Source organism: Heloderma suspectum, chromosome 4 (assembly GCF_057233095.1).
Source record: "Heloderma suspectum isolate Gila_16-S chromosome 4, 16-S_ref, whole genome shotgun sequence".
In the NCBI taxonomy this organism is placed as follows: Eukaryota; Metazoa; Chordata; class Lepidosauria; order Squamata; family Helodermatidae; genus Heloderma; species Heloderma suspectum.
The window spans coordinates 141,630,997-141,652,608 of NC_139461.1; the positions used below are offsets into that span (position 1 = coordinate 141,630,997).

The 21,612-nt window shown below is 45.4% G+C and overlaps 1 protein-coding gene across 1 annotated transcript in view; it reads right to left on the reverse strand.

Annotated features, from left to right (window-relative positions):
* Nucleotides 1–21,612, reverse strand: part of SEMA5A (semaphorin 5A) — a 224,994-nt gene that overhangs the window by 47,637 nt on the left and 155,745 nt on the right. Inside the window, exons 11-14 of the mRNA XM_084850685.1 lie at nucleotides 20,158–20,365; nucleotides 18,264–18,381; nucleotides 8,290–8,471; nucleotides 2,651–2,794 (exon numbers count right to left, since the gene is read on the reverse strand). Of these exons, the coding sequence (XP_084706811.1) occupies nucleotides 2,651–2,794; nucleotides 8,290–8,471; nucleotides 18,264–18,381; nucleotides 20,158–20,365 (652 nt within the window). The remainder of the gene's footprint in view (nucleotides 1–2,650; nucleotides 2,795–8,289; nucleotides 8,472–18,263; nucleotides 18,382–20,157; nucleotides 20,366–21,612) is intronic.

Sequence of the window (21,612 nt, forward strand, 5' to 3'; positions counted from 1 at the left end):
GCATGGCATGGCACGGTGTGGTGAAGAGAAGGAAACCAAAAATGGAAAGTGGCAACCTCTGGAATGCTAATATACCTTTATTTATACAATCATTCTATTTAATCCAATTGCCCGATGTATTTCACACTAATGTGCTCAGAGTCACATTAGGAAACCTATTTTGGAGAGGGAGGTGTCTGTCAGTAGAGGTTGGACCACCCATTGCCACCAATTGTTAGAGATGTTGGCCGGGGGGGGGGGGATTTGCTCCTCAGTGCCCCAGTTGAAGTGCTTTATTTTTTCCCCAATAGGAGACAGCAACAGGGTGTACTCAGGGACACAGTTGGGGAAGGGACTCCACCTGCCCCCAAGTAACACCAGTTACCTGCTGGAGCAGCATTTGCACCTAGTCCAGTGGTCTGACTATTCGTCTTTTCATTTCACACAATGTAGAGAATCAAGCCTGCTCCCCTCTGCACAGCTCAACACTTGGGCCATTATACCTCAGGGGGTTTCAAATGGTGTCCTGCAAAACCCTAGGGCTCCTCAGAAGCTTATCAGGCATTCTCAGCTTCTCCTGCATTACTGATCTTCCCTTGGCAAAGTGCCTCTTCAAGGTAAAGTTGGGTGCATTTTAGCTTGCAACAGGCTTGGTCACTGCCCGGAGTAAACTGAGGCTCCACCTTAGGAACAGGCCCCAGAATATTTTGCGATGCCTTGTGTTTCCACGTCAGATGTGAGGGCTTTCCCAGTGGTGGCTCCACATCTTTGGAGCTTCCTCCCCAGAGAGATACGTATGGCTTCATCATTGCTAGCTTTTTTAAATACTCTGAAGTCTCCTTTGTTCCAGTCTGCATTTTATGCTTAAAAATCATTAGCTGCTGCTGCTAATGATTTATTAATTTTCATTTCTATCCCACTCCATAGCCTAAGCTCTCTGGGCGATTTACAACAATTCATTAAAAAAATGTTGCTGCATTTTGCACATGCTGCAGTTTCTGAACAGTCTTCAAGGGCAGCCCCATGTACAGTGCATTACAGTAATCTAACTTGGAGATTACCAAAGCACAGATTACTGAAACCAGGTTATGCCTGTCATAACTGGGCCACCAGATGAAGCTGGTAGAAGGCACTCCTTGCCACTGAGGCCACCTGAACCTCAAGAGACTGAGATGGCTCCAGGAGAACTCCCAAGCTATGAACCTGCTCCTTCAAGGGGAATGCAACCCCATCCAGAACAGGCTGAACACTCTCCATCCATTTAATCAGTCCCTTACCATTCCTTACCCATAGCTTCTCTAGCAGAAAATGGATTTTCTAGATCCATTTCAATCAGACCTCAGGTAAGTAAGTAAAAATAAGTAAAAATACTTACTTAAAAATAAGTAAACATTAACCTCAGCTTGCCAGCAATCCAGTGCAGTAACCATACACTGCTCTCTTTTGGATTACTGGTTTTGAACACAGCCACGTATAGGGATGTACGAAAGGTACTTACCTTTTGGGGATTATGCTGATGGTGCGAGGGGAGGTGTTCCGTCCCTTCCCCAGGAATCCTCGCCAGGTGGGGAGGCGCTCCGTTCCTCCCCCCCCCCCCGGAATCCTGGCCGGCCGGCTGTGCTCAGCAGCAATTCTGCGGAGCCGCCGGCTGGCTCTGCCAGCAGCCAGACATCCGGCCGCTGGCTAGCAGGGACGCAAATGGCGGAGGCTGTAGGCACCATTTGCGTCCTTGCAGTCAGCCATGATAGGCTACGTAAATGTTCATGTAGCCTATCACGGCTGATTAACCCCCCCGCAAAAAATGCGCGTACGCAAATGGAGGCACCCATGGCCACCGCCATTTGCGTTCCTTATTTTGCCACGTCTTAGTCTACATAAACATTTACGTAGACTAAGACGGCGAAAATAAGGGGAACGCAAATAGCGTAGACACTACACTATTTGCATTCCCCTTATTTTCGCCGTCTTAGTCTACGTAAATGTTTACGTAGACTAAGACGTGCCAAAATAAGGAACGCAAATGGCGGCGGCCATGGGCGCCGCCATTTGCGTACGCGCGTTTTTTTTGTTTTTTGTTTTAAGTCAGCCGTGATAGGCTACGTAAAGATTTACGTAGCCTATCACGGTGTTTTTTTAAAATCTAGCCGTGATAGGCTACGTAAATCTTTATGTAGCCTATCACTTTTTTTTTTTTTTAAACCTGGAAATGGTGGCAGCGGCAGCCAGTCAGAAGACCGGCTGCCACAGCCACTGCCACCAGGAAGATCAGCCCCAGGTAAGTCCCGTCCCGGGGGGGTGGCGGGGGGGTGGCAGGCCGTTCCGCCACCAATTTTGGTGGGCCAAATGCGCTGGCATTCGGCCTCCCCGAGATCCATGGCGGAACTTTCGTACATCCCTAGCCACGTAGCAGTCTCAACATACTGTAATACATTTTGTAGGGAGAGGAAGAGCTGGCGAAGCTGATTTTGGGAGCCCTCCACTAAGTGAAAGTTGCAAATGCTACTGAATGGTTATTACCTTGACAACAGCAATGAAGCTGCAAGTCAAGATAGCAGAAATTACAGAAGCAGAGAAGAACCTCCACAGACAACAGCCAGTCAAAAAGGTCATATAATAATGCTGATTTTTAGAAAGGGAAGCAACTGATGCGAGGGTGGGGAAGGCACCTTACCTTTCTTCTCGGTTCTGTCCTACGCACACGCGGCCTCCATGCCGAGGGCTTGGGTTACTGCAGGAACGTTGGCGGACCTGAAAGCCTATTCCACAGGAGGTGCTGCAAGGAGACCAGGATGTCCAGGGAGTCCAGCCTCCATTTCTGTAAGAATTAAGGACCCAAACTCAGGCACTTCCAAACTCAGGCACTTCAAGAATAAAGGACCCAAACTCAGGCACTTCCAGGGAGGCATGTGCAAGCATACGTTTGAACCCTGAGAGGGGAAGGGCTGCTTGGGAAGAATCTGGAGTGGGGAAAATAATGGGCAAGGCCAGGGTAAAGCACTTCCTCTACTACTTCTACACTCTAAATCTCACTCCCAAATGACTTTCTAAAAACAGATATTGGGCTATTATGCTACACACATTAGCCTCTGTAAACATTCAGTTAGCCCCTCTGTTGCACAGTCTGACAGTGCTGCATTTCAGAAACTGCTAATAGAAATAGGGCTCTATTTTAATTTTCATTTATATATTCATTTTTAGGTTTATATCTTGCCTTTTGATAAAAACAACAACAACAACCACCAATCCCCAAAGTGGCTTACTATAAGAAAATGCAATATTATCCTATGTTGGGCAAGAATAAAGTTATACAATATAAATTACTCTAAAAAGATTAGCATTTGCAAACTAATTTGTGTGCTGGCATCTAATAATTATAATTAATTTTCACAAAAAGAGAAGATAATTTTGAGGTAGCAAATAAAATAAGAATAAATAGGCACTGGTTAATATAAGTCACCTATATGAATTCACTAGACAGTATTTCTTCACAGCAGATGGTACGAAGAATTATTGAAAACTATCATAGGGCCTGTGTGGATATTTATAAGTGGATTCTCAACTGCCCATAGTAATGCTGGAAATTTCTACAATGCATTTGTTCTGGTTGCACACAGTCTTGCACAACAACCACACTTTGTCTTCTTTGTACAATCCTCTCTCTCAAGCTGCTCTTACTGCTATGTTCTTTCCCTAAGAAGTATAGATGGTAAGTATGGGGACTGCGAATAGCTGTTGATGTCACATATGCAAAGCAATGAAGTGAAATTGACAAGATTCTATTCTATATTAAAGAGAAGAGTAGAATCTCAAAGCTAATGAAGAGGAGCACCAAAGGGTGGGGTGGGGTAGAGAGGGTGTAGCTTTGCCATTGTTTGCCACTTCTCTGCTTACACAGCTGGATGAATGCTCCTGCATCTGTGTTGCACAGCTGGAGGCCACTTAATCTCTAAATATTAGGGGGGATGACCTCTATTGACAGGCTACACAAAGTGCCATGTTGCGCCTCCTGCTAGTGATAGCACAAGTATTAATTTCTAAAATGTATTAGTTGCCCTGTAGCAAATGGCTCTCAGGGTGATGTACAATAAAACAAGGTACTGTCCAATAGACATCCAGACACCATCCAATAGGTACAATAGCAGATGGACTGTCCAGTGGGTGTATCTGTGATACTCTACAGTCCACAGCGTATTCACAATTGCAACATAAGCAGTAGTGGAGAGGGAGGGAAAGAGAACACATGTTTCCCCAGGAACAAACTTTTCTAGCATGACCACTGGGGAAATCTAATTTTTCCAGACAAAAGTGTCAGCTTGAATCTCACCCCTCCACATTTCGTTCCACTAAAGGATGGCCCCTGGATTCTTTGCAATAACTGAACCATTGGCCGTGCAGCTTTTGTTCTAAAATGTATAACTGGAAAATCCCTAAGAGAGGAGAGACATCTTAATGCTGCATTTACCATTGCCACAAGATTGCCAAATCCACTTCTGGGTTATAGGTATGCATTTCATCTACACTTGAGTTACATTTTATAACAATGACATGAATCCTTGCTCTCTTACGTTTCTAGATTCTCTGTCAAAAGTAACATCTTAACCTTAATGTTAAAAGACAGACCCTCCATGACCACAGCTCAGATTCTATAATCTTTCCAGGGAGGCCAAGATTCACCCCCTCTCCAACCACTTCAAATTTCAAGATGATGCAATGTACCATTTCAAAACGGACACATCTGAAAACTACACTTTAGTTCAAAACCATTTCTTCACACTGTGCAGAAGCTGGGTCTGAAAGCAGGAGAGAGAGAGTGAGTATTTGACTACGGTTGTTATGTGAAGACCAAAGAAAAAAGTGAGTCTGTCATGGAAAAAAGTCTGGTAATCAGTAATCTGAGATTCTATAATGCAGTATTATGTCATAGTCTCTAGGCAAATCTATATTCCCATTAAAAAATGACACTTTCTACTTTTAAGAAACTAAAGGCCACTTCACTCATTTTATGGGAGAAAATCTGGACTTGGCACTGGGGCATCATTACAAACAGGCCCACCTGGGCATGGGCCCCAGATCTTTTTTGAGCTGTGCCCCAGATCTTTCCCAATTTCCATTTTTTTACATTTTCCATTGACTTGCATTGGAAAACAGAAATGGCCATAACATTTTTAGTTTGTAGGATAAATACATGACATTTGGAGACTTGGTAGCCCTCATGGAGCTGAGTGAACCTGCCCAATTTCAGGCAGATAGCTCCAGTGGCTTTTGTGCTAGTCACAGGTAAAATTTGCTATTTTCAAGAAACTCGGTCAAAGCAAAGAGCTATATTTTTTGAGTGCTTTCACATAAGTGCATAGAGTTTGGGGACCTGGCAGCCCGTACAGAGCTAACTGAACCTGCCAAATTTCAGACACCTAAGGCTAGTGGATTTTGTGCTAGCCACAGGTAAAATTTGCTTTTTTCAAGAAAATCTGTCAAAGCCAAGAGCTATATTGGGGGCGCAGGGAGGTGTTCGACATACATGCATGGAATCTGGGGACCTGGCAGCCCCTATGGAGCTGACTGAACCTACCAAATTTCAGACAGTTAGGTCCAGTGGCTTTTGTGCTAGCCATGCATAAAATTTCCTTTTCCCAAAGACTAAAACAAAAAGTAAAAACTGTCAAACCACATGGGATTAGAGATCCTAATCAGAAGGTGTTTAAGGTGACAATTAGGAAGTCACTACCCCTAATCTCTGGTGTAGATTTTTTTTTGAGGTGCAAAAAACCTCTCTCCCCCCTTTCTGCTCTTACATGCCCACTGTTGGGAGCTTGTTTGTAGTGAAATTTTGAAGAGGGAGAAGGAAGGGAAGAAAGAGCTCCATGTGAAATACTGGTATTTCACACAGCATCTGATTTTACTGCCCCAAACTGGACGCTTTTCCTTCTGCAGAAGTATAGTAGCTTCAGCATAGCAAACGATCCAATCAGCCTCCACAAATTTCTTTCTCTCCCTTCACTTTAATTTCTCCTAAATAGCTGTAAGACTCAAATTATTCCACGGGGACGGTTAGGACTATGTGGCATCATGATTGAGGAACTGCTGAGGCTTTTAAATAGGTTCTACAGTGTTAAAAAACCTAGAAAAAGCCCTCAGCCACCTCACCTCATAAAGTTCATTTAAGTATGTGCAATCCTTACAAACCCTCCACAGCCTCCTAAATTCCTCTGAAGTACTACCTCTCTGAAAGGAGCCACTTGGCTTAGGGAATTCTCTCTACATGCCCCCGCCCCCCGCACATTTCCAATCACCATTCTTCATCTTCCCTCCCCTATCCTGTTCTTTCTTTCTCTTCTTTATTCCACCCTGAGCGTATCTTGGGGAATTCTTAAAGAGAATTCTCTTTAGTGGTAAGAGAAGTTCTAAACTGTATTTGACTTTATATAAACAGACAAGAGGGTTTGTTTCCCTCCTTCTCCTCACTCAAGCCTTTGAGAAAAGTGGGTTCACATGGTTGCAGAGAAACAAATCTGGGGCTGTTTTGTTTGTCAGTTGCCATTATCCAGCAATAGGAAGGGCTGTAGCTCAGTGACAGAGCACATGCTTGGCATGCTGGAGGTCCCAGGTTCAATCCCCAGCATCTCCAGGTAGGGCTAGGAAAGAATCCTGTCTGAAACTTTGGACAGCCACTGCTGCCAGTCAGTGTCAACAATTCTGGGCTAGATGGACCCAGGGTCTGACTCAATATAAGGCAGCTTCCTATGTTCCTATGAACAGAAAGCTTTAATTTAAAAAAAAAGAAGAGTTTTTGATTTGTTTTTTTAAGTGGAGCAGAGATAAATATTGCTAAATATTGCTAATTTATGCAATCCTATGTATGCCCACTCAGAGGTCGCATTATGTTTAATGAGGCTTACCCTCAGGAAAGTATGCATAGGATTCCAGCACAAGTATGCATAGGATTTACCAAAAATAACTATTGGGGGAAGAGGGAAGGGAAGGGAAAGCAAATTGGAGAACTCCCCTTCCACATGAACTGCTGCACCTATCCTTCTAAAACTTTGCTGGTTCCTTACTTAGGGACAACTCTAGGCTGTCTGTAATTTTCAGAACAATGGTCTGCAAGGAACATAGGGAGATAAGTATGTCCTCTTTTGGAGACCACACAATGTCAAGGCCACCCTTGCACAAAAACCCTTGTGGCTAGCATTCTGAAATTTGGCAGGCATGATCTCCTCTGATGGGGCAATGAATCCTGAAATGTTTATCCAATTCTTCCAGGGAATTAAAATGTTATTGGCAGTTCCCTTTAAAAGAAAATCAAAATATAAACCCTGCACCTATTTTTCTGATATTGGCAGGTGTAATTCCCTTCTAGGGGGCTACTGTGCCTGAAATTATCATCCAGTTCTGACAAAGGATAAAAAGGTACAGTTTTTTTTTTCTAATTTCCCATGGTAGTTAATAGGAAGCATAAAGACTCATTTTTCCAAACCTTCACTGAGGTGTGGTGCTGAACTGAAGTGGTCTGACTATAAACTGGCCCAAGCAGAAGCAGGATGTGTTCCAAAACGCTGAATTGGGGTCTGAATTGAAGTGGGGTGGGAGGTCAGTGCACACTTCTTATGTATGTGTGTATGTAATCTATACACACACACAAGCACACTGCATACACACACACACACACAATTAGAGGTGTGCTTAGACTCGGATATGTATTAGATATACAGGCAAATTTGTGTTGTGGGCCTGTGCCCCAGTTCTTTTAAGAACCTAGTAACGCCCCTGCTTGGGACTGAGTGTATTCTTAACATTCACTCACAGCTCCTTGACAAATCCAGGTCTAGGATCTGAAGCACATCCCTTAACCTGGAAGAGGCAGGTTGTATAAGCCATGAGTTTTCTTATGCCACCTCTAACCCTTTTTTGTGTGCTCTGTGCCAAGTGGGAAACATGATTGTGGACTTTTTGCTGGTCTTGGGGCCCTGCTTGTTGACCATCATATTTGTGGGGTACATAGTTTTTAACAAACATGAGTGCAATGTCCATACTTGACATTTTTAGACAGGGCTGGGGAACTGGTAGGTGTGTTTAGACTCCAGTTCCCATCAGCCCTTGCCAGCCTGGCCAATGGTAAGGGATGATGGAAGCAGTAAGTTCATCAACATCTGGAGGACCATCTGTTTCTGTATTCCTCACTCATTTTTAGGCATACACCTAATAGATTTATACTTAAAACATGGAATGTGTGAAGCAGCCCTAATTTCAATAACAATGCATTACAAAAAACTTGCCAACAGTTCAAGGTCTCCTCATCTTTGTCTGGCGTACCTGGAGCAGTTGACAATCTCCATACTTGGCCCTTCACAGAGCCGCCCTCCACATTTGGGAACTGGGTTATCACAAGAGCGTGTTCTGCAGAGGCAAAGGCCTACACTGGAGGTATCCATATGTGTGCAAGTCTTCCACTCTGACCAGGTTCCAAAATGGCCATCCACAGTCAAATTCCTTGTCTGGAAACCAAAAGGCAAAAGGATATGCTCTAGTTATCATATCTGATGTAATAGTAATTCATTATATGACAGAATACCATGTTTACATGCCAAAGTAAACCAGAATTCCAAAGAATCCTCGGTTACCTTGAATGAACTGTGTGCTGATGCATGCAACCTATTTACTGCTGCTTGGCTCCTCCTTCTAGTGGGAGTGGCTACACTGAAAGCTTAGCATGTCATCCAAACCAGAACTCCTGGGTTGTTGCTCCAAAACCCTTGTTCTTGATCCTGGCTTGTAAGGAGTGCAAGAAGCCAGGGATTCTGGTTTGGATGACTTGCTATGCTTTCGGTTTCTTGGAGAGCTTTGCAAGTCAGAACAGACAATATTTGGTCAGTGTATGGACTCAGCAGGGGGCAGCTTCACCAGTTTTCCAGTCCTAGTCTTTTTGAGTAGTTCAGCAATTATCAGTGATAAAATAGCATTCGATAATATTGCACAGAACAACGTGCCTAGATAACAACATTTTTTTCCATGCAAAGCAAATCTAAAGAAATATCGGTTATTGGGGAGGCAGGGAATCTGGCAGATTATCAACTGCCAATTTGTGCAGAGACAGTACACACAAGAGGGCAATTCCCCTAATTAATTAGTGTGAAATATGTTTATATAATCACGTCATCCAAAGCAGAGGGAGAAAGGAAGTCTACATTTAATCGATAATAGTTTGAAGTTCTGAGATTTAATTACATCAACCCATATGGTTTCATTTTGCATTGTTGGTTTCTAGCTAGGCTCCAGAGCCTTTCGTTGTTTGAAAGTTCAGGTTTTTATCACAATTAATGACTCATATCTAGGACTGGCTGATCAACAAATTTATTTTGTGACACCTGTAATTGATTATACTTGGGGTCACCAACGTGGCTGCCCATGGGAACCAATGTGCCTGCAAACACCTCATCTGGTGCCTGCCAATGTTCCCTGACCTCCCCATTTTTTGTTAAAGTAAACATGTCAGTGTCTTTTTACCTTGTACAGCCAGCTGCAAAGCAAAACACCTAGCTTGCAGCTGCTCACAATTTTCTTCTCCTTTCTCCAGAACACCGCTGGGCTAAGAGGCAGTCTTGGAGAAAGAAGAGGGAATAAACATGGACAGCAGCTGCAGGCCAAGCGCTTTGCTTATTTATTTATTTACAACATTTGTGTACCGCTTCACATCTAAATAGATTCCAGAGCAGTGAACAGTAAGAGATAAAATTATTAAAAGATATAAAGAATACAACACAATATTAAAATTATGCTTTTTTAAAACAGAGTGCCAATAAAACCGTGGCTGCTCAACCAAGGAAGGCTTCCTGGAAAAGAGCTGTTTTCAGGAGGTGCCAGAAACAACACTGTGTTGGTGCCTGCTTGACCTCCAGAGGCAGGGAGTTTCATAGGAAGGGGGCTACCACACTGAAGGCTTTTCTCCGGGTGGACTCCAGTCGGGCCATAGGTCCATGCGGAACCACCAGGAGCATGCCCTCTGATGACCTCAGTGACCGGGCAGGTTGAAGGGCGAAGGCACTCTCTCAGGTATCCTGGTCCCAACTTGTTTAGGGCTTTGTACACTAGTACCAAAACCTTAAACTTGGCCTGGTAGCGAATAGGAGGCTAGCGCAGTTCCCTCAGCAAAGGAATTGCATGCTGAAAAGGGGCAGCTCCCAATAACAGCTGAGCTGTGTTCAGCACTAGCTCCAGCTTCCAGAACAGAGTTACATAGGGCAGGCCCACATAGAGTTTGTTGCAGTAATCCAGTCTTGACGTCACTAGTGTCTGTACCACTGTGGCCAAGCTATCCTAATACACTTTAATATAATATTGAATATAAGCTTTGCAATACACTGGCTGGGCCACCTCCCCCAACCCCAAGGTGGTAAAAGAAAGGAAAGGGGCCATTGTTTCTGCTTGCCTGCCTGGGACACACGGGAGGGAAGGCTGATGGTGTGGGCTACAGAGAGACCTGGGGTGGGCTGGAGAGGGCTGTGCGACATCAGGGAGGCTGATGGGAAGAGCTGCACAGTGACCTCAGTAAGGCTGGAAGGGGCTGTGGGTTGGCCCAGGGTGGGTTGTGGAGCCATCTACTTGGTTCGGATGACATGCTAACCCGCACTGCAGTGCAGGGAATAATGCAAATGGCGGTTGCGCCCACAACACGCGTGGGGACAGGGGGAACAACCATGATGGTTGCTTCCCTCACTGTGATCATCTGAACGTGGCCATTGTGTGTGTAAGAGAATTACAGGGGGTTATCCTGAGAGAGAAAAAATGGTGGGTTCAAAGGAGTGGGTCTGTGTTTGAAGCTCAGCCCGCACTTGTTCTTGGGCAAGTGACTTGTCATTTAGCCTCACCAGTTTGCCCTTCTGTGAAATGGATGTTTTGCGACTGGCTATGCCCAGCATATTTTGGGAGCAGGCATACCCCATGATAGACACTCTCTCAAAATTCCAAATGTGCCCATCAGCCCACAAAAGTTCGGGAGTCATGGAATACACTATGGCCGTATTCAGACATCATGCTAAACCATAGTTTAGTGTTATGAAAATGAGCTGCAGCAAGCCTCAGGTTCACGTGCTTCCCCACAACCTCTAGTATTGCTTTAAAAAGAAGTTCAGAAGCTTTTGCTTCTGCTTTCAGTTAGCCACTGTTTAGTGCATCACCTGACCCCTAAAGTATGCTTAATGCTAACTATGGTTTGTTGAAACAAGCCAGCTTCATAACCATTGCTTGAAAATGGCTTGTTTCCAAACAACCCATAGTTGACATTAACCACACTTTGTTGGATTTGGATGACACAAGTTGTGTTTAAATTAAACTGTAAGTGAAAGCATCTGAAATCCTCTTCAGAGCCATGCCAAAGGGAAACGAGGAGAGTGTGAAAGCCAGAGGCTCACTGTGGCTCATTCTCGTCACACAGAACTATGGTGTAGTACAAGGGCAAACAACTTTTCAACCCCAAGGATGCTGGCTTAGAGGTTGGGGGCCACATGTATGCATACATAGGCATGTTCATAGACAGGCAGGCACACACATACAGAGCTTCACACTTACTTACACACACACACACACACACACACAATCCCAGAGATCCTAATACAGAACATTCTTTCCTCACTGCTAGGGGTGATGAGGAAAGAGCAATCTCTATGAGAAAATTGGTGGGAGGTGGTGACAGGGGAGGCTTGGGTGGGGGCACGCTGGTTTAGTGTGATGTCCGAATATGGCCTGTGTATGATATGGCACTTTGGATACTCACTACAACTGTTCTCATAGAACAGAAAACAGGTTATTCCTTGCAAAATAACAAAGATCCTTCACAGGGTCTCACTGAAATAGAACAGGGTGGGATCTTCACAACAACGGAATGAGAAGTGTGTTGGAGTACTACCCGGATTTTCATGGAATCGGCCTTGGTCCATCAAAGAAACACGAAGCAAGATAAACTGAGTGTAGCATAATTTTAAAATCTGGTTTTCAGCGCTTGAAAGGAACATATGTCCGGGGGGGGGGGGGGTAGAACTGAATGTCATCAAATTGGCAGGGGCTGCTCAACCAATAAGAGAGGCTTGTTTCCTGCCCCTGTCCAGGCTCCCCACTGTTACTAGACTATGAATGGAGAGAAACTAATTTTCCCGATTTGTGCAGATTCCCCTGAAGAAACCCAAATCCCCAGTTCTCCAGTGCAGTATCTGAATGCTCCCCACCCCCACCCCAATTTAGCTGCATCCCAGCAATCTGCTGAGGAGTTATTGCTCCCACCCCATTTTTCCCCATGTGTGCACTTTTGCCTATTGCTTCCAACTCCCCCTTCCAAGTTCCAACACCCCTTTCTCCCTCTCCCTGCTCGCAATGAGAAGCTCCTGTAACCCAGAAAGATTGTTACTGCAATAAAGTGATAAAGCAATAAAGCAGAAAAGTGACTTTAGATAACAGAGAAACGACTTGAAACTACAGAACATCAAAGAAGCACAACATCACAATAGCCATTTAAGAGAGCATCAGAGAAGCAAAAGAGTGCTTTAGGGCAAATTACTACAGTTAGCCTTTAATCTTTTCACTGCAGGGGAGCAAGATTTATTTCTTACTTCTGAGTAAACATGCACAGAAAGGGGGGGATATGTTAAAGATTAAAAGCAGGCTACCTAAGGTAAATGAGCGTCCCCACTACTGTTGTAATGTGAGGGGATGCTACTCTGCTCCCGGGCATTTTCTCAATGGGAAAAACTACTTCTATTGGGGAAACAAGAGGGAATGTGGCGCCACGTCACTGCCAGGTCACAGGGGCACGCCCAGGATTTAATGTGTGTGGGGGAAACTATGGCACGCTGTGGTAAACCACTTCCGCTAAAGGGAGCCACCTTCAGTAAAAAAAAAGTCGGAGTAAAAGGAGTTTCAGAAAATGTGGCTTTTCAAGAGGGAAGCAGCTGGTTGGCAGCGGACTGGTGATGACGTTATGTGTCGCAAAGGAACTCAAATTGCTCTAATTTTGCGCTAAACGCTTGTGAAGGCAACCCCCAGGTCAGAGAAAGAATTAACTGAAGCTGAGCTACATAGTCAGCAGAGTCATGCAGTGCAACTACTGCTGGACTGTAATGCGTCCAAGGAATGGGCAAATCACATACTTGAATGCTCTCCTTTTTCCTTTTCTTTTTTTAAAGCATCCACTTCCTGCATATGGAAAATTAGCAATTTAAGGAGAAGGGTTCTTGCCTGATTTACCTGCTGTGCTAACTTTCCACATGCAGGGACTACTTGCATGGAGGGAACATTTAACATGCCTTGAAAAGCAGATTAGAAATCCATTTAATAAATAAATACATTTAATCCTGAGGCTTCCCCACCCTTATTCTGAAGTGGCACAGTCTTTTAAGGGCTGCAGTGTATGATTATGGTGGCTCTTGGTGTCAATCACTAGCACTTTTTCCCACCATAGGTCACAATCCAAAATTCCACACCAAAAGGCTTTCTCCATGTTTTCTACAAGAAGGGAATTTGCACACAGACATTTTCCATTATACACGTCGGGTGTTTTCCTCTTCAAAATGTGGTTCTGTGTGTGTTCACAACTCAGTGTGTGCAACTGGAGCTGCTGGATCATGGACACAGTGTACCCAGAGTGCATCACCAGCTGTCTCACATACCGGTTCTCTCTCAGCAGAAGCAGCCAGGATTCATCAAAGCCATTCAGCCCCCAGAACAGCTGTTCTATATATACCGCAATCTGCAGATACTATGACTGGGTATCAAAAAGGCTGGCTTCCTGCTCCCACCAACATCCTGTCAGAGTCTTTAAGAAACATTATTTAATTCTCTGTTTTGCCATTCAGTTCATACATGAACAGACCAGAACAAAGCTGACACAGAAACTCAGTGCGCTCAAGTGAAAATATGGTCTTAAATGCAAAAAGGTGGCTAAGTGTGGTGGAAGTAGAGAATACACATTCTCTACCCTAAAAATGAATGTCTTGGAATCCAGAAAATGTGGGTCAGACACAATTCTGCCACATTACAGAAGGTTTTCCTGTCTTCACCTATAACTCCACTTGCTATGATCACTGGCAATAGGGTATCATTATGAGGATGACATTGATCACCAGTCCAATTCTAAACTCACTTACAGGAGAGGAAGCCCCAATGAACCCAACGGGGCTTACTTCTGAGTAGAGATGCATAGGATTGCAGTGTTCCCCATTTCTAGCTCTCCCACTCCATTTTCGCTGCATACCAGCAATCTGCTGCGGAGTTACTGCTCCCCATCCCATTTTTCCCCATGTGTGCACTTTTGCCTGCTGCTTCCACCCCTCCACCCTTTCTCCTTCCCCTTGTTCACAATGAGAAAGCAAGATTGTTACTGAGATTAAACAATAAAGCAGGGAAGGGACTTTACATAACAACAAACTACAGAACATCAAAGGAGCACAAGGTGGCAATAGTGATCTAAGACAGCAAGGGAGAAGCGAGTACTTTAGGGCAAGTTACTACCGTTAGCCTTTAACCCTTTCACTGCAGGGGAGTAAGATTTCTTACTTCTGAGTAAACATATACAGAAAGGGGGGAAGCAGCCTAACTAAAGTGATTGAGTGTCCCCATTACTGCGATAATATGAGGGAACATCGTTGATATTCTCTGATTTCTCAGTTATTATGTAAAATCCCATCTCCACTTTATCGCGGTAACGTTCTTTCTGGTTTATGGGAGCATTCACAATGTAGTAGCAGCAGGGAGCCTGGACAGGGGCAGGAAAAAAGCCTCACTCATTGGTCTCCCCACCTTTTTTTTTACTCTACGTCCACTCACCCCATACCCCAGTTGTAAATACCTCCACTCCCGCCCAGGCGGCTGTGGTTGATGAAACTGGAGCACTTACTTTGGGTTCACGATGGAGCAGCAATGTGCTATTTAGACATTACGCTTTTACGGGGATTTTTTTTTTTAAGGTAGAGGCTGCTGAGCAGCACACACCTATACTTTAGGGGAGATGGCCACCAGAGGTTAGTGGTAGGCAAGCTGAAGTAAATACCGTGAGGTAGCTCAGAACTCCTGAAGAGCCAGCTGCAAAATGGCAGAAACATCAGGGAAACACAGGGAGGGGAAACATTGGGGGAATACCACTTGACCTGGGTCACTGAGGTCATGGCCAGGTGAAAGACACACCCCTGAGCAGGGTTATCATTCTGATGTAAATACAGAGGGTTGGTGCACACCGCAACAGAAACACAGACAAGCCAAATTAAGGAAAACAGTCGGACTAAAAGTAGTCTCAGAAAAACCATTTTTTCCGCAAAAATCTCTGTGACGGCTGCAAGATGGCCATGACATCATGTCATGAGATCTCCAATCGCAGCCAGCTTGCAGTAAATTGCTCGTGGAGACACCTCCCAACACACCTTAACCTTTGTACAGAAAAGCAGTATGTGCAACCAACGTTTGCACAGAATAAAACTCCCTAAAACAGCCTTCCCCAACCTGGCACTCTAGACTACAAGCCGTATCACTCCCAGCCACCACGACCATTGGCCCTGCTGTCTGGGGATGGTGGGAGTTGTAGTTCAACACATCTAGAGGATGCCGAGTTGGGGATAGCTGCTCTAAAAGGTTACAATGCAAAGTGATGAAAAATAAATTCACATTAGCCAGGTCGCTGCAAATCCACTGGACAGCTTGCCAGGAGCAAGTGTCTATGGCAAGGCTGCCCTGCTCAGGGCAACAGGAAGGACCTCCCTCCCCTCTCCTGAGTCTGGGGAAACAGCAAGACTTTTGCTGCTTCTGTCTGTTCCAAAGCCCAGAGAGAGAACCCCTGTGGGACAAGCTGTGGGGAGAAGAGAGGGGGTAGGCTGGAGAAAGGCACATAAGCAGTGGCAGCCCAATTATCTGCAGGACAGAGGAGACTCCCCTCACCACTGCAGGGTTGGATGAGGCATCCAATGGGAGATCCCTTCTTGTGGCCATGGCAGACAAAGCCCACAGCACTGCAGAAAGAGAGAGGGCAGTGAAAGGTGATTCCATCCTCAAGGCGGCAAGACACCTTTGTCGAGGCCTATGAGACACAGGGCACCCAAGGGAAGAACCAGGATGAACCAGGGAGGATGAACCAGGGGTATGCATGGCTGAGATGCTGCTGCTGCTAAAGACAGCTGAGAGCAACAAGCCAAGGGCTCCTGCAAGGATCCAGCCTCCTCTCCCAGAAGCTTTCTGGCTCAGGCAGGAGCCCTGAGGACTCTTCACGTTGGCCTTTTTCTCCAAGCCAAGGCACAAAAAGTCTTGGGGGAAGGAGCAATGAGATCATTGGGCAACCACAAATTTGAGTAGTAAGCTAACCCAAAATCGGTGGACCCACAACACTGGCATAATCAGTGTCATGTTCCTTTGTCCTCCTCCTTCGCAATCAACACTCTCCAGGATACCAGGCTTCAGGCTCACTACTTTATTAGTTAAAGACCAGCTTCCTTACAAATGCAAATTCTAGGAAACTCTCAGCTACAAAGGGAACAGCTACTCCCGGGTTGTGGAATGCCCTCCCCTTGGAGGCCCAAACCCTTGGAGGCTACTCAAAAACATGGCTTTCTACCAAAGCCACTGAGGGCTAAATGCACTCCCTAGCACACTGTTTGAACTGTTCTATTGTTTTAGATTTTAACTGGTTTTAACTTGTTTAATAGTTTAATATGTTTTTAGGTGTTTATGTTATTTATTGTTTTATACTATTTACAGTGATTTTATCTGTATGCCACCCTGAGTTCTTAATGATATAGGGCAGGATAGAAACGCTCTAAATAAATAAATAAATAAATAACTCCACACAATTACGAGGACCAATAGAGGAGCTGAAGTGGAAGTTAGAGAAGTTGCCAGCAGTCTGAACAAGAACTTCTCAGCCAGACTAGCTTAGGGGGGATGGCCCTCCCTTAACAGTGGCTCCCTCCTATGTAGGCTATCATGCATAGCCAACCTGGTAGAGTGTCTGATCTCTGCCTCTAACTTTTCCCACTCCACTCTACGAGGAGCCCTAGCATCCCTCAAGTCACATTCCTCACTCTCCTCCTCCCTCGAGACCTGGGTTCTCAAGGCGGGGGGCCCTCCAGGCCTAGCCATCTGTGTGCCAAGGTCCTGGGAAGAAGGCCTTGCCAGATCTGGAGCTCACTAGGGAGAGAGCCTCCCCCTGTTCTGGCTATTCCCATTCTGAATCTGAGCTGCTAGATATCTCCACACACTCAGATTGATTCCTGACAATCAGAAACAATCTCACCCACCCACACCATGATGGCAGTGTATTATCTCCAGGATCAGAGGCAGCCTACCATTGAAGTGCTGGGGGAAAACAGTGGGAGAGAGTAGTTGCCCTTATGTCCTGCTTGTGGTCTCCCCAGAGGCATCTGGCTGACCACTGTGGGAAACAGATTGCTGGACTAGATAGGCCTCTGGTCCAATCCAGAAGGGCTCTTCTTATGTTCTGACACACACCGCTTCAAAAGCCCCATGGCCTGTTAGGTGTTCTTGTTCCTAGGCTCAGTGTGAGGTGCAGCCTCAGTTTCTCCTTTTCCTTGCAGCTTGCCACCTTTGCCTCCAAAACCCATCTGATCTCCCCCTGTACCTACTTTGTTTCATTTCACGCAGCCTCCCTGCCACTTTCCTACCCACTCAGCCTGCCCAGCACTCCCATCTCTTTTCCCCCTTCAGTCAAAAGCTCACAGCATCTCTCGTCACTGGGCCCTGTGTGAGCATTTTTCTCACTTCTCATCCTCCTTTATTGACCCCTCCTTTCTCAGATCCCCACCTTCTCTGTCCTCAGATTCCACCTTCCACCTTTTTAGATTTTGATTACAAAGTCCACTGCCTACTGTCTGACCTCCAGTTCTTCAGCCCTTCTGATTGCATCATGCTTCCAAATCTGAATTTCCCTGCCTGACCTGCAGCCTTAGATCTGTTTCCACTTCTTCCTCAACAGTGTACAACTTTTCCTGTCCCAAGCCCTGTATGAGGGTTCCACAGCCAGTTTGACCTTCCACTTCTCTTCCTAACAACAGCTACTGTTAATATTCTACAGCTGAACTGGCCAAATTTTAGACACACACACACACACACACACACACACACACACACGTTAAGAACTGAGAAAAAGGTTAAAGCTTATAGCTCAGATCACAGAGAATCAAAACCTGAATGGACATTATTTGAGCATAATCCTGTATTTAACATGAGTAATCTGACTTGCTTCTATGAGTCACTTGGACTTAGGGAACTTGAAGGGGATGAAGGATCTTCGCTGAACTTACTGGACACACAGCGATGCTTTGCTCCCACTGACTCATGCTCAGGCTTTCCTCCAGCGGTGTGCATTTCTTTAGCACCAGGTCCCAGCCACAGTAAGGATCCTGGGATCCAACACACGCACTGAAAATGCAAACCCAAAACATCAGACTGCAATACAGTCATTCACATGTACCCGTGCTTGGGAAAGCACTGTCATTTCTTAATAAACTAGGTAAAGGTCCATCACATTTGACAAGTGTGGAGAGAGTGATGGAGAATTCCAGCCTTTTCCCAATCCCACTTTCCTACTTCCCTCACTGACACTCCTGCCTCAGGCAAAGCAAGAGGTGGGGCCAACCCTGCTTTTCCAAATCTGGTCCGATCTCTGGTTCCCCCAAAGCAGACCTCAAGCCCTGAACAGGAAGTATGGAATGCTCCCTCTCCTCCGAACTCAGATGCTAAGTTTTCTGTTTGGTCGTTTTTAGCTTGGTGCTATTAACAGCTTTCTGGAAATGTTCTATGTTGTGTAAAAAAGGTAGATTCTATTACTAAGGTAAGATAGTTATTAGGGCTAGAATATTTAATTGAAAGATTAATCAACTAAAGCTTTAGTTCAGGGGTGGACAACTTCTGTGGGTTTCCCTGGACGCCACCGGGAGGCATACCCCTGCCCCCACTGCTGCCCCTTCACAGAATCTGCCACCAAAATCTGGGAATGCAGCAGCACAGGGAAAGCTACAAAACAGCCCATTTTTAAAAGGATAAAGCAGCAGCAAAAGGGGCTATTTTGAAGCCCCCCCACTGCCAAATTTCAGTGATGGCAGGGCAGGGGAGGGCGCAAAAAAAGCCAGGGGGCACATGTAGCTCCCAAGCTGTGTCTTGCCCACCCCTGCTTTAGTTGATTAATGGTAAAGGGAAGGGGGTTGCCACTTAACGCACTTGGAGGCTACTTGGAGTCCATTATAGTAAAAGGGAATGAAAAAAAAGGTCTTTTCTTCTAACAGTGTGGTGACTTTTATGTTCTAAACTGCATGTCAGGGGTCCCCAACCTTTTTGGATCATGGGCACATTTGCGAATTGTGGGCATGAAATGCCTAGTCAGTGGATTGCCACTTTGGTGTCTACCTGTCACGTCTATGGATCTTAGGTTGCGTCTTAGGCAACAAAACCTTTTGTCTCGTGTCATTGGATACGGAAACGTCCCTTTAATAAGGAATTGCCTAATTCAGCTAATTGCTGGTGGTGCAATACAGTTAATGCTTCTTTTAAACATATGTTTTGACAACATCCTGTAGTTGCTTCCTTTTGGGGGGAGGTTATTACACAGATAAATTTTGTACTAGACCAGTCTTGAATATTCACTGATGTACACACTCTTTTAAATTATATATCTGCTTCCTGGAAGTTAACACACAGTCAGTGTAAATGGATCCTCCAAGCCCTCTTGACAGCTAAAAGACTGATATTACAACACTGGAAGGATAAACAGTCACCTCCTATAATGTAATCAATTGAGGGCCTTACAACACTTTCAAGATTTGAATGGGTGGCATATAGACATCACCTTCAAATGGAGACTCATTTGGATGTTTGGCCCACTTTTGCTGAAGCCCATGTATAATTGCTAGAAGGCTGTGTGCATTTCATATGTATTGATTGCGACAGATATACACAAATCCATGTACGTATATTTAAAAAATGATGCAAGCGAACTTCTGCTTCTTTCAACATTTCCAGAAAGGGCTATACTGACATGTTTATAATATCCCAATTTATTTAAATGTCAGAAGATCAATCAGCTAATTCTTTTTAAGATCAGCTGATACCCTAACAGTCGTACCTTTTTATAGACCTTTTTCTAGCCCTGATATCTTTGAATTTCGCTGTTCCCCCAAAGCCAGCCACACCCCCCCATACCTGTGCGTTTTGTGAAACAGACACCTCTTCAGTGGGATCTTCACCACACTCCTCTGAAGGCCCACGTACAGAGCGCTCTGACTGTGCAAGATCTGCAGACTCCTGATGGGCTCCCACTGCTTCTTTGGGAAGATGTCAATCTCTTCCAGCAAGCAGCTGCTTGACGTTTGATTAACTGGAGCAAGCACTTTCTTAATTGTGCCATGATCTGTAAGGCAAGGAGAAGGGAGGCATTTCTGAAAATCACGTGAGCAGAACTTGCTGTTCACAATGGTCAGCTCACTTACAGGTTTTTCTGCATGTCTTTCATCAGAGAGTGAAGAAAGCAAGCTGTCCTGGGGAGTGGGCTGGTTGGTGAATATATCCATCTCCTAAAACTTAGAAGATGTAGATCAGCCTTACCTGACCTGGGGCTCTCCAGATGTGTTGAACTGCAACTCCCATAATTCCCATAATTATGGGAGTTGCAGCCCAACACATCTGGAGAGCACCAGGTTGGGAAAGGCTGATATATGAAACTGCCTTATACGGAATCAGACCGTTGGTCCCATCTTGCCTAGTATGTTGTCTGTTTAACTGGAAGCAGCTCTCCAAGGTTTAAGGCTGGGTTCTTTCCCAGGTTGGTAGCTTCAGATCCTGTGGACTGGTGATGGCGCAGGCAATTGAATCTAGGAGCTTCTGCATGCCATGCACACAGCTTCCTGCAACATGGCTTTGGGGGATTGTACTGGACAGGAAGCGCAAAGCTGGCTAGTGCTATAGCTGGGGCTATCCAGGTGGTCTAGCAGTATATGCCTGTATGATCGCACTTGGAAGGTGCTTGTTGAGGTGAAGCTTACTGTAGTGGAGTGTATTTCCTCTAAAGCCCTGGTCAGCTAATAGTTTAACTAGAAAGCCACTTAGAAGAAGGGATGGGAAGTGGTGGACCACGGCCTTGTTTACCTCACACACACACCATGGTCTGCCAGTAAGTAAATCCCACAGCTACAGGTGCTACTCAACCCATACTTCACTCTTGCCTGAAGCTTCCAGTTGTGATCCCAACTCTGAGGCACAGCTGGTCAACCTGCAGCACAGGTACCACAAATGGCACAGATAGTAGGAATCTGTGGTACATGCAGATATGAGGCTATGACCGAATCAGACCTTCCCTTATGCCTGCCGCTCTAGCAATGCCCTGCTGCCTGCCCTCTGAACCATTAGACTAGAGCCACACTTGCTCCAAGGCATTGGGGGGCATACCCCAGTGCACACCACCCTTTGGAGGGGTTCACCTGGGCAGGCAACTGTTTTTCCTTCGACAAAAAACAGGATGAGTGCAATGCCCATGTGCAGAGGGACTCCCTAACCCTGTCCTGCCAACACCCACCCAGGACACATGGGCATTCAGTGAACCAGCCCATTACAGAGAATAGGAGGCCCCCATTAACACCTCTGTTAAGGCTCACAAGTGTT